This window comes from Apodemus sylvaticus, chromosome 7 (genome assembly GCF_947179515.1).
Source record: "Apodemus sylvaticus chromosome 7, mApoSyl1.1, whole genome shotgun sequence".
Classification (NCBI taxonomy): Eukaryota; Metazoa; Chordata; class Mammalia; order Rodentia; family Muridae; genus Apodemus; species Apodemus sylvaticus.
In genome coordinates this window covers 16,657,755-16,671,141 of record NC_067478.1, presented here as the reverse complement: position 1 = coordinate 16,671,141, position 13,387 = coordinate 16,657,755, and the positions used below count along the sequence as shown (strand labels likewise).

At 40.7% G+C, this 13,387-nt stretch overlaps 1 protein-coding gene across 1 annotated transcript in view; it reads right to left on the bottom strand.

Annotated features, from left to right (window-relative positions):
- Dock3 (dedicator of cytokinesis 3) overlaps positions 1-13,387 on the bottom strand; it is a 308,913-nt gene that overhangs the window by 91,980 nt on the left and 203,546 nt on the right. The window contains exons 16-21 of the mRNA XM_052189224.1: positions 12,802-12,964; positions 12,032-12,138; positions 11,367-11,538; positions 10,939-11,036; positions 9,094-9,177; positions 908-1,008 (exon numbers count right to left, since the gene is read on the bottom strand). Coding sequence (XP_052045184.1) covers positions 908-1,008; positions 9,094-9,177; positions 10,939-11,036; positions 11,367-11,538; positions 12,032-12,138; positions 12,802-12,964 — 725 coding nt within the window. The remainder of the gene's footprint in view (positions 1-907; positions 1,009-9,093; positions 9,178-10,938; positions 11,037-11,366; positions 11,539-12,031; positions 12,139-12,801; positions 12,965-13,387) is intronic.

The following is a 13,387-nucleotide window of genomic DNA, read 5'->3' as shown; positions in this document are numbered from 1 at the left end:
GCACTAACTGCAGAGACATGGGGCTACAAAGGTGCTGACAACAGGTGACTGGAGTGCTTAGCCCTAAATAGGACATCTACATCACCTCTTAAGGACCAAAGTCCATAAAAGTGAAGGTAAGAAGAGCCAGATGACAGCAAGACAGGCTGTAAAATGTTATCTTCTGGGCACACTCTAGGCCATTGTAATAGGAAGCTAACACTTCTGACTGTTGCCTGCACTGGGCATGCACAAGACTGGGGATGTCAACAGTCTGTCAAGGGGTCATGGGCCCTGCCCCTCTTGGGAAACTACTAGTTATTGATGGATGACAGAGAAAAGGACCATGCCAGGTGGGTGCTTGGAATTGAGCCTTAGTACTCTAGAAAGGCAGCCAATGCACTTAAGCACTGAACCAACTCTTTAGCTTCCTATGTTCATTCTCAAAAAGAAAATTCTCACATATGCTATATCATGGATGAACATAGATGATGCAGTAAGTAAAACAAGCTACTTATAAAAGGACAAATACTTTGACTCTTATATGAGGTACTTAATAGCAGTCAACACTCAAAGGCAAAAAGTAAAATGTTTTCTAGAAGCAGGGGCACTAAGAAGTTAACTGCTGAAAGTTACAGAGTTTTAGAGATTTTTGGCTTGTGAGATAAAAGTAATTTTGGAGATGAAGTTCTGATGTAGACTGTATAACAATATGAATGATAAGTTTTAGCTACATGGAATCAAACTTATATGTATATACATATATTATAAAATGTGTAAATAAATATATATATATATAAAACACCATAAATACAAACGTAAAGTTTAAAAAGTCAGCTAAATAAAATGCTGGCTACCACTGAACTTCTTAAATTTCTTATTTGCTATTCGAATACAAGGTGAAATAATGATACAAAATACAACTTACTTATATGCCAGGGCTCCAGCAAAGTGCTTCTGGATATATGTGTCCATTACAGGTCGGAAGTGGAAATATTTTATGTCTCGAAGCAGGTTGATAATGAAAACCTGAGATAGACAGAAAGAAGGCCACCATAGTTCAATAGAGACCTCAGAAAAATCCCTGGGGGGGGGGACCAGATTCATGTTCTTCAAAGAGCAAATTGCTAGTGTTCCCTATGTGAAGTGATCCTAAGATTTTCATTGTCTCTTTGTATGTCTTGTTCTTTCTTTCCCTTAACTTTTCAATCCAGATCTGTACCCTATGTTACTGAGCTTCTCCATTCACAACAATCACTGGAACAATATGGATCAAGGATAGATAATACAATACCTGTGTATGTGGCCTCCAAAACTTGGAGAAGAGAGTAATATAATGACTAGGGAAGCAAGAAATAATAAAAGCCAGAAGAGCAAATTCTGTGTCCGTTCAAGCCTTAGCTTCAATTCCCTATCCATTAAATTGGAGAACAGAGCCACACGTTGAATATACAACTCTCCTATGGAAATGCATTTATTAAGCAAAGTGTGCCAAACACTGATATCACTATCCATTTTCACTAAAGCAACCTTAGGAGTTGACATCAAACTCAACTGAACTTGGGTCCTCTCTAAGAGTACTACGTGCTCTTAACTGCTGAACCATTTCTTTAGTCCTCAAACCCAATTCTTCAAACTTGAACTTGGAGGGAATCTGACATTTAGGTTGGCTGGTTAGTCTTTCTCTAGTGATGATTCTCAGACCCTTTCTCTTGAAAACAAATCCGCTAATTCAGTCTAATAAAATGCTTCCTTTAGATTTTCTTTTGAAACACATCACAGGAATGATTAATAAGGAACCCATGTCCAATACTGCCTGGATGACTAGGAATTGGACAGTAGATAGCCCAGAGACCTTGGGTAGAACCAAATATGACTGGCCAAACAAAACCACCCAACCAACCAACCAATCAACCCACCCACCCACCCAAATGAACGGATGTTCTGCTACAGTCACAGATCAATATCCAGTCCAGTCAACATCAGAGAGGCTCACTCTGGCAAGTGATGGGAACAAATACAGAGACCCAGAAGCAAACATTAAGGAGAGAGGGAGAGACCAAGAAGTAGCATTTTGTGCGGCGGCAGCTGCGGCAGCAGTGGCTGGTCCAGCTGAAGGGCCATCAGCAGTGGAACCAAGGTGACAGGGTCCAGGCAGGTCCTGCGCCCACGACCACTGACCTTCGCTGGCCAGCTGGGCTGCAAGCATCGGTGGATTTACAGTGCCTTTCACCTTTCACCACACAGAAGCCACTTCAGAACTCTGCCTCCCACCAGTTATGAGAGACTCGCCTCCATCTTGGTTCTCGGACTCCAGAGAGATCAGACAGACTGAGGTACACAAACATAACCTGAGGCCAACATCGCGGGGGGGGGGGGGGGGCTAAGACTGACGGGCGTTGGCCTGCACCCAGGCCCTGGGCTGTTTGAGGGGGGCATCGGGGTGCCAACCCAGCCAGGAGGTTTTTTGCCCGGGCCCAGCTTGCGCTCCGCCATTTTGCCTACAGGACGCCAGAGAGCTCTAGCAGGCAAAGCCTGCTAACAGGCATAGCCCAAGGCTAACATAGTGGGGGACTAGGCCACAACAGGCCCTGGACTGACCACAAGAACTGGGCTGCTCGGTGGGCCATCTGTGTGTCAACCTGGCCAGGAGGTTGTTAGCCCAGCAGACTCTCCCGGCACTTTCAGGGAGCGCGCACGTGCACGCCCGCCCGCCATCCTGGCCACCTATCAAAACCAATTAACAGTCAAAGCCCAGGGGGGAACTTTGCTCTGACTTTGGCCTCCCAGGCTTTTGCCTAGACTCAGGGCCTGAGCAGGTAGGCTAGCCTTGTGTGCACCAACCCGGTTGGGAGATCAGCTGCCCAGCAGAGTGATCAGCACGCGGAAAAGGTCCCCGCAGCATACACCCTTCAGCACTCCCTGAAGGAGCAAACGGGCACCATCTGGTTCACAGACACAATCTGGGGCAAAGCACACTAGGGCTGCAAGGACACCCAAGAGGAGGACAGCACATCAGCAATCTGCTACAGGGGAAACCCTGCCATCCAGTGTTGCAGAAGTAGCCCCAGAGCCCCTCAGGAGGCTCAAACACCAGCCAGAGACAAGACCAACTAACTCCAGAGAACAGGATGGCAAAGGGCAAAGGCAGGAACTCTACTAACAGAAATCTAGGCAATATGGCAGCATCTGAACCAAACTCTCCAACTTCAGCAAGTCCTGGTTATGCCAACACACCAGAGAAACAAGATTTGGATTTAAAATCACTGGTCATGATGCTGCTAGAAGAACACAAAAAGGACATAAATGAATCTCTTAAAGAAATACAGGGAAACATGAATAAGCTAGAAACCCATATAATGGAAACACAAAAATCACTTAAAGAAATGCAGGAGAACAATGCTCAAGAGATAGAAGCCAATAAAGAAGAAATGCAAAAAACAAAAACAAAAACAAAAACAAACAAACAAAAAAAAACCCTTAAAGAAATGCAGGAGAACTTGAGTCAAGAGGCAGAAGTCATGAAAGAGGAAACACAAAAATCTCTCAAAGAATTACAGGAAAACACAAACAAACCAATGATGGAACTGAGCAAAACCATCCTGGATCTAAAAACAGAAGTAGAAACAACTAAGAAATCACAAAGGGAGACAACTTTGGAGATAGAAAACCTTGAGAAGAAATCAGGAGCCATAGATGCAAATATAAACAACAGAATACAAGAGATGGAAGAAAGAATCTCAGGTGCCGAAGATACCATAGAAACCTTTGACTGAACAGTCAAAGAAAATGCAAAATGCAAAAAGCTTGTATCCCAGAACATCCAGGAAATCCAGGATACAATGAGAAGACCAAACCTAAGGATTATAGGTATAGATGAGAGTGAAGATTTACAACTGAAAGGGCCAGCAAATATCTTCAAAAAATTATGGAAGAAAACTTTCCCAACTTAAAGAGAGAGAGATGCCTATGAATATACAAGAAGCCTACAGAACTCCAAACAGACTGGACCTGAGCAGAAATACCTCTTGCCACATAATAATCAAAACCCCAAATGCACTAAACAAAGAAAGAATATTAAAGGCAGTAAGAGAAAAAGGGCAAGTAACATATAAAGGAAGACCTATCAGAATCACAGCAGACTTTTCACCAGAGATCATGAAAGCTAGAAGATCCTGGGCAGATCTCATGCAGACTCTAAGGGAACACAAATGTCAGCCAAGACTACTATACCCAGCAAAACTCTCAATCACAATAGATGGAGAAACCAAGACATTCTATGACAAAACCAAATTTATACAATATCTTTCCACAAACCCAGCTCTGCAAAGAATAATAGGAGGAAAACTCCAATACAAGGAGGGAAACTACACCCTGGAAAAAGCAAGATAGTAAACTTCCTTCATCAACCCCAAAAGAAGATAACCACTCAAACATAAAAATAACATCAAAAATGACAGGAAGTAATAATCACTATTCCTTAATATCTCTTAACATCAATGGACTCAATTCCCCAATAAAAAGATACAGACTAACAGACTGGATAAGGAAACAGGACCCTACATTTTGCTGCATACAGGAAACACACTTAAATGTCAAAGACAAAAACTACTTTAGAGTAAAAGGCTGGAAGGCAATTTTACAAGCCAATGGTCTCGGGAAACGAGCCGGAGTAGCCATTCTAATATCAGATAAAATTGACTTTCAACCTAAAGTCATCAAAAGAGACACTGAGGGACACTTCTTGCTGGTCAAAGGAAAAATACACCAAGAAGAACTTTCAATTCTGAACATCTATGGGCCAAATGCAAGGGCACCCTCATTTGTAAAAGAAACTTTACTAAAGTTCAAAGCACACATTTCACCTAATTGAAATCAATAATTGTGGGGGACTTCAACACTCCACTCTACTCAATGGACTGATCAGGAAAACAGAAACTAAACAGGGACACAGTAAAACTAATTGAAGCTTTGGACCAATTGGATTTGACTGATATTTATAGACCATTTCACCCTAAAGCAAAAGAATATACCTTTTTCTCAGCACCTCATGGTACCTTCTCCAAAATCGACCATATAATTGGTCACAAGACAGACCTCAACAAATACAAGAAGATCGAACTAATCCCATGCATCCTATCAGATCACTATGGTGTAAGAGTGGTTTTCAATAGCAACAAAAACAACAGAAAACCCACATACACATGGAGGCTGAACAATACTCTACTGAATGACACCTTGGCCAAAGAAGAAATAAAGAAAGAAATCAGAGACTTTTTAGAATTTAATGAAAATGAAGGCACAACATACCCAAATCTTTGGGACACAATGAAAGCAGTGCTAAGAGGAAAACTCATAGCCCTGAGTGCCTCCAAAAAGAAAATGGAGAGAGCATACACTAGCAGCTTAACGACACACCTGAAAGCCCTGGAACAAAAAGAAGCCAATTCCCCCAGGAAGAGTAGAAGACAGGAAATCATCAAACTCAGGGCTGAAATCAATCAAGTGGAAACAAGGAGAACCATACAAAGAATCAACGTATCCAGGAGCTGGTTCTTTGAGAAAATCAACAAGATAGATAAACCCTTAGCCAGACTGACCAAAGGGCACAGAGAAAGTATCCAAATTAACAAAATTAGAAATGAAAAGGGGGATATAACAACAGAAACTGAGGAAATCCAAAAAATTATCAGATCCTACTACAAAAGCCTATACTCAACACAACTGGAGAATCTGGAGGAAATGGACAATTTCCTTGACAGATACCAAATACCAAAATTAAATCAGGACCAAATAGATCATCTAAACAGTCCCATAACCCCTAAAGAAATAGAAGTGGTCATAGAAAGTCTTCCAAGAAAAAAAAAAAAACACAGGACCAGATGGTTTCAGTGCAGAATTCTATCAGAATTTCAAAGAAGACCTAACACCAATACTCTTCAAACTATTCCACAAAATAGAAACAGAAGGAACACTACCCAATTCCTTCTACGAAGCCACAATTATGCTGATACCAAAACCACACAAAGATCCAACAAAGAAAGAGAACTTCAGACCAATTTCCCTTATGAACATCGATGCAAAAATACTCAATAAAATTCTTGCCAACCAAATCCAAGAACACATCAAAATGATCATCCACCATGATCAGGTAGGCTTTATCCCAGGAATGCAGGGTTGGTTCAATATACAGAAATCCATCAATGCAATCCACTACATAAACAAACTCAAAGAAAAAAAACCACATGGTCATTTCACTGGATGCTGAAAAAGCATTTGACAAAATTCAGCATCCTTTCATGCTTAAAGTCTTGGAAAGAACAGGAATTCAAGGCCCATACCTAAAAATAGTAAAAACAATATACAGCAAACTAGTAGCCAGCATCAAACTAAATGGAGAGAAACTTGAAGCAATCCCACTAAAATCAGGAACTAGACAGGGCTGCCCCCTTTCTCCTTATCTTTTCAATATTGTACTTGAGGTACTAGTTCGGGCAATAAGACAACATAAGAAGGTCAAAGGGATACAAATTGGAAAGGAAGAAGTCAAACTATCATTATTTGCAGATGATATGACAGTCTACCTAAGTGACCCAAAAAACTCCACTAGAGAACTCCTACAGCTGATAAACAACTTCAGCAAAGTGGCAGGTTATAAAATCAACTCAAGCAAATCAGTGGCCTTCCTATACTCAAAGGATAAGCAGGCTGAGAAAGAAATTAGGGAAATGACACCCTTCACAATAGCCACAAACAGTATAAAGTACCTAGGGGTGACTCTTACCAAACATGTGAAAGATCTGTATGACAAGATCTTCAAGACTATGAAGAAGGAAATGGAAGAAGACCTCAAAAAATGGAAAAAACCTCCCATGTCATGGATTGGCAGGATTAATATAGTTAAAATGGCCATTTTGCCAAAAGCAGTATACAGATTCAATGCAATACCCATCAAAATCCCAACTCAATTCTTCACAGAGTTAGAAAGAGCAATTATCAAATTCATCTGGAATAACAAAAAACCCAGGATAGCTAAAACTATTCTCAACAATAAAAGAAATTCTGGGGGAATCAGTATCCCTGACCTCAAGCAATACTACAGAGTAATAGTGTTAAAAACTGCATGGTATTGGTACAGTGACAGGCAGGCAGATCAATGGAACAGGATTGAAGATCCAGAAATGAACCCACACACCTATGGCTACTTGATCCTCGACAAAGGGGCTGAAAACATCCAATGGAAAAAAGATAGCCTTTTCAACAAATGGTGCTGGTTCCACTGGAGGTCAGCATGCAGAAGAATGGGAATTGATCCATCCTTGTCTCCTTGTACTAAGCTCAACTCCAAATGGATCAAGGACCTCCACATAAAGCCAGACACTCTGAAGCTAGTAGAAAAGACACTGGGGAAGACCCTTGAGGACATTGGTACAGGGGGAAAGTTCCTGAACAGAACACCAATAGCTTATGCTCTAAGATCAAGAATTGACAAATGGGACCTCATAAAATTACAAAGTTTCTGTAAGGCAAAGGACACCATCAAAAGGGCAAATCGGCAACCAACAAATTGGGAAAAGATCTTCACCAACTCTACATCAAATAGAGGGCTAATATCCAATATATATAAAGAACTCAAGAAGTTAGACTCCAGAAAACCAAATAACCCTATTAAAAAATGGGGTACAGAGTTAAACAAAGAATTCTCACCTGAAGAACTTCGGATGGCGGAGAGCATCTTAAAAAATGCTCAATTTCATTCGTCATTAGTGAAATGCAAATCAAAACAATCCTAATATTTCACCTTATACCAGTCAGAATGGCTAAGATTAAAAATTCAGGAGACAGCAGATGTTGGCGAGGATGTGGAGAAAGAGGAACACTCCTCCACTGCTGGTGGAGTTGCAAATTGGTACAACCACTCTGGAAATCAGTCTGGCCGTTCCTCCAAAAACTGGGCACCTCACTTCCAGAAGATCCTGATATACCACTCCTGGGCATATACCCAGAAGATTCCCCAGCATGTAATAAGGATACATGTTCCACTATGTTCATAGCAGCCCTATTTATAATTGCCAGAAGCTGAAAAGAACCCAGGTATCCCTCAACAGAAGAGTGGATGCAAAAAATGTGGTATATATACACAATGGAGTACTATTCAGCCATTAGAAACAATGAATTCATGAAATTCTTAGGCAAATGGATGGAGCTGCAGAACATCATACTAAGTGAGGTAACCGAGACTCAAAAGATAAATCATGGTATGCACTCACTAATAAGTGGATATTAACCTAGAAAACTGGAATACCAAAAACATAATCCACACATCAAATGAGGTACAAGAAGAACGGAGGAGTGGCCCCTTGTTCTGGAATGACTCAGTGAAGCAGTATAGGGCAAAACCAGAACAGGGAAGTGGGAAGGGTTGGGTGGGAAAACAGGGGGAGGAAGGGGGCTGATGGGACTTTCGGGGAGTGGGGGGCCAGAAAAGGGGAAATCATTTGAAATGTAAATAAAAAATATATCGAAGAAAAAAAAAGAAAAAAAAAAGGAGAGAGGGAGAGCAAGCCCTGGTCCATCATGTGCCTCTCCTTGGAGCTTGGGGAATCCTACTGAAGAGAGGGAGGAAGAACTGTGAGAAGCAGAGGGGTTGAGGACACTGAGAGAGAATCACCAGAGAAATCAACTAAGCAGGGCTCATGGGGGCTCACAGAGACTGAAGTGGCAATTGTGGAGCCTGTACAGGTCTGCACTAGGTCTTCTGTATATATGCTATGGTTGTTAGCTGGTGTTTTAGGGGGGATTCCTGACAGTAGGAGTGAAGGCTGTCTCTGACTCTCTCCTTGCCTGCTCTTGGGACCTTTTTTGGTCCAGCCTTGATGAGAGGGTTTGTTCCTGGTCTTAGTGTATCTTGTGCCATGTTTGGTCGATGTCCCTGGAAGCCTGGCTCTTTTCTAGGGCTAGAAGAGAGCAGAGGAATAGATATGGGGGAAAGGAGAGGTTTGGGGAAAGGAGAGGTTGGGGGAACTGGGAGGGTTGGATGGCGGGGAAGCTGTGGTTTGGATGTATTATATGAGAGAATTTAAAAAATAAATCAAAATTCAGGAAATGACTTACCAGAGACTGAAAAACCAAAAGGCCATATTTCTCTGTATTATCATCCAAAATCACAAAGAGTGTATCTAAGATATCCTGCAGAAACTGAAACAACACAAGAAGAGTTCTTGTCTCAGGATGCCTGGTCGCATTTTCATATAGCAATGACTTTAGCCCCCAGTAAATAACAAAACATCTCCAAGGATCTTAACAGCATGACAAAAACATCTAGTACCTGTCTCTGCCTAGCTAAGGGACAATTAGGTGGACATTTGGGGTTTTATATAGATCAAGGATCTTGCATAAGATCTAAAGTGGTTCTTCTTATTGATTGAATGCTAAACTTCTAAAGAAAAAGCAATTATACAAAAATCCAGATAGAATACCTGTTTTGAAATAAAAATGGTGGTTCTGATACCATATTCAATTTGAGATTACTTTTCTGGGACTGGAAAGAGTTCAGCTGTCTTTCACTCTCTACTGTAGCCTAGTTATATGGAGTACATCTTTATGAGGTTATGGTATGTTAGGCTTCATCTAAACAAAGCTATACTTTTGTTTAGAAATTAGACTCTCAGGAGAAAGAAAAATGCAGCCAATAAGGGCTCTCAATGTAGATAAAATTTGGCAGTGTTGTTGCAATTTTTGTTTTTAGTTTATGCCTCAGTGGATGCTTGGAATACCTTGACAAATGAAAACTCCACTATCTTGTCATTTAAAGCATGTAAGTGATACAACATTTATAATTTATTTCAAGGCAGTATGAGTCAAATTAGGGTTGTTCTATTGCTATTTACGGTCAATCCAAAGCTCTTCCTCTTTCTTCAGTAGAGCTTGGTCTAATGCATAGTATTTTCCTGCTGGCCTTATTCTGCTAGAAGTGCTTGGTACAATCTTAAGCTAAAGACAACTGGGAAAACATGCTACTCACAGGACTGTGTCTCACTAGATGAGACATATCACAAAGATACATAGAGAAAGCAGCCATGCTCAAGGGTAAGAAAGCTCCCTAGTATGGACTTTAGGTAAGAAATGGGGCAAAACTAATAGCTACAAATTAATTGACTGTATTCTAGTGTTTATAATCAAAAGCCCAGGTTTGTGTGTTGAAGGCTATAAAGTAGGGAAAACAACACAGACCTAGAGAGAAGAAAACAAATTCAGACAGCACAGCCACTGGGACTGACTCTGAACAGATATTTACTGCTATACTTTAGTATCATTTTTTTCCTGTGGGAAGTAAAACAAATCATGAAATAGGGTTTATCATTTAAGTTAAAATGTGATTATATGTATTTAATATTATAAATAATGAAAATTATTTTATATGCGACTATAATATATATTACATATAATATTACAAGGCTTTACAGGTCACCATGACCATAGCAGAAACTAAATCTATCTAAACTATCTATCTATCTATCTATCTATCTATCTATCTGTCTGTCTGTCTATCTATCTATCTATCTATCTATCTATCTATCTATCTATCTGCACACTCTAGATGTGAACCCTACAAGTAACTACACAACCATGGACAACTTTGTGGGCTATTATTATTGAGCAACTCTTTCTATTTAAAATGAAAAGAAGGGTCCCTATGATATTTTATATCATATATATGTATAATTTTTACAATTATATATATATTATATCATTCTTAGGAGATAATAAACTTTTTCTTTAAAAAAATTTAAATTGGAAAGAAACTTAAGAAAAAAAAAAGAAAAGCCTCCAAAATTATTCCTATTCATTAAGTATTTGGAGAAATGGCCTTAGAGGCTTACTGGCAGAAATTTCAGGGAAGGCCTTCTGCCCATATTCTGCCTTTGAGAGTGTGCTTAGACTGCGTGAGAGACATACCTTAACAATTTCTTCCCCACTGACATGCCGCAGTCGCCCTAGTATGTCCATGATCCGGTCTGGGAAGGCCTTCCATTTCAACAGAGCAAGGAGGTCCACTAGAAAGTAAGCCCCCAAAGACGTGAACTTTATAAAGTTAAGCCAGGCCCAAACTTTTTCAGACAGACAGGTGGGATCTAGGGAGACAGAACTAGTAGTGACAGAATCTGGTAAGTTTTTTTAAGTGCTGAAAAAAAGGAGAAAAATACATGTGTACACCCTGGATGGGAACCCCAAACTACACAGCAATGGACAACTCTCTGGGATATTATTTGTTGAGCAACTACCTGTTTTGTCATGAAGAAGCAGCCTGTCTCCTAGACCATGTAAACCATGTGGAAGCAGCAACTAGAAATAATGGAATGTACCTTGTAGGTGTCATTACCTACCATTTTGTGTGAGTTTAGTAGAAGAAAGTTGTGTAGAGATAAAGAAAGACTCTTTGGTGCTACGCTGGAAGATGAGGCTGGAGGGAATATTAGGGCAGCCATTGTAGTCTTCTTTGCAGCAGGGCAGGCCCAGGTATAGGGCGTGGTTGTTAAATGTGCTATTCTCATCGCACTGTAGGTAGACAGAGAGAACGGAGATTTATTTCCTAAGCACACAATATGCAAAAACAAGGGAACTTCTGAGCTAATGTTTATTACTATCTTCCTAAAATTTCAGGTTCTTTGAGTTCTTTCTATTCATAAATTTCTCAGAAGAAGGGTATGTGGCCTCTGTCTGATTATTTGAACAACACTGGTTAGCAGCTATGTTGTGGCAACTGAGAACATCATGATCTAAAATAGCAGGACTTGAAACATTAGTTAAAATGATAGCTGCATAGAAGAGTTAGTAATTGATTTCTCAGGCCTGTTGGCATTAGTTGTGGGAGACAGACCAATGTACCTAGAGAGGGAAAGCCTGGCCATAGCTGTCTTATTGTCATCCACCACCAGTGTACTATGTCAAATCCTCTGGCCTGACCCATGAAAACCATGTAAATGAGATCATACTTGAGAATGACCATGGTGGGCTGAGGAAAGGAGTTGGAAGAAAGCCAGGTTCATACCTTATACACATAAAGCTCGTGAATATCATCTGAGAGTGTGGTGCCGTCATCACGCATCAGCGGAGAGAATGCAAAGCCAAAGAGTTTCTTTTCCCCTTTGTCCTTTGCTGCAAGCAGAGCCAATTATTAGAACCCCCCTTATGCTTGTCACTCCCATGCTTTCAAACCTTAGCAATCTGTCTGTAGGATAATGAGAAATATGCTGGTCTGCAATTCCATTTAATACCCCAAGCATTGCAGCACATGACCACAGCAGAAACTAATTTTCTGGTCTTGATAAGACAGAAAGGCGTTCTTTAAAGTAGTTCAGTAAGTATGAAGGAAAATATCCCAAATAACATTGGACATTTCAGATACTAGTGAAAGCCAGTATTAGATCCCAAGGATGTTTCTACAAAATTATTTTTTACTTATGTGTGTGTATGTGCAAACACACGTGCACTCCACAAGTGTGTGTGAGGCCAGAGGAGGACGTCAGATCCTTTGGAGCTGGAGCTACAGGTGGTTGTGAATCATGTGATGTCAGCGCTGCAAACTGAACTCGGGTCCTTAAGAAGAGCAGATTGCTCTTAACTGCTAAGCCATCTCTCTAGACCCAAATTCCATGTTTTTGAATAACTGCTTTTACAGTCCAAGACAGACTCTGATGATATTCTATTTCTGTTTATTTCTGTTTCCACATTTTCATGCCAATAACAAGAATTCTCGCAATTCTACTTCAAAGTAGATATTTTTATCCTCAAGAGAATATGAAGGCAGGTTTCACTCACTGGAACAATGTCTGAATTCAAAGCGGAGATGGGAGCCCCGGAATCTGTCAATGGGAATAGGTAATTTGATAATTTCTCCCCAACGAGGACTATTACTGTGGTAGAGAACAAAGGAGTGATAGGAACTTCTATTGGGCTCTCCTGAACCTAAGCTGATACAGTCCTGGAAAAGAAAAACATAAGATGTTATATTCATAGAAGCACCTAGTACCACCTCCAATCCTTGTACATAAGTAGCAGAAGTGCAGCTTGGTCCTCATGCAGGTCCCCCAACAACTGGTCCCTGAATCTGTTGCCTGCCTATGGATCCTATTCCTCAAACTGGGCCATCTTGCCTCAGTGGGAAAGGATAGGCCTAGTCCTACGGTGACTTGATGAGCCATGGAGGAAGTACCTCTCCTCAGAGGAAAAGGAGATGGGAGGTGAGGGGTGAGGGGTGAGGGGTGAGGGGAAGATCTTTGTGAGGGGTTACGGAGGGGGAAAGGGACTAGTATTAGAATGCAAAGTGAATAATTATTGTTTTAAAAAAAGCACCCTAATTTCTGAATATTTTATCTTATATGAAGATCGTATTTTGCACCTGATC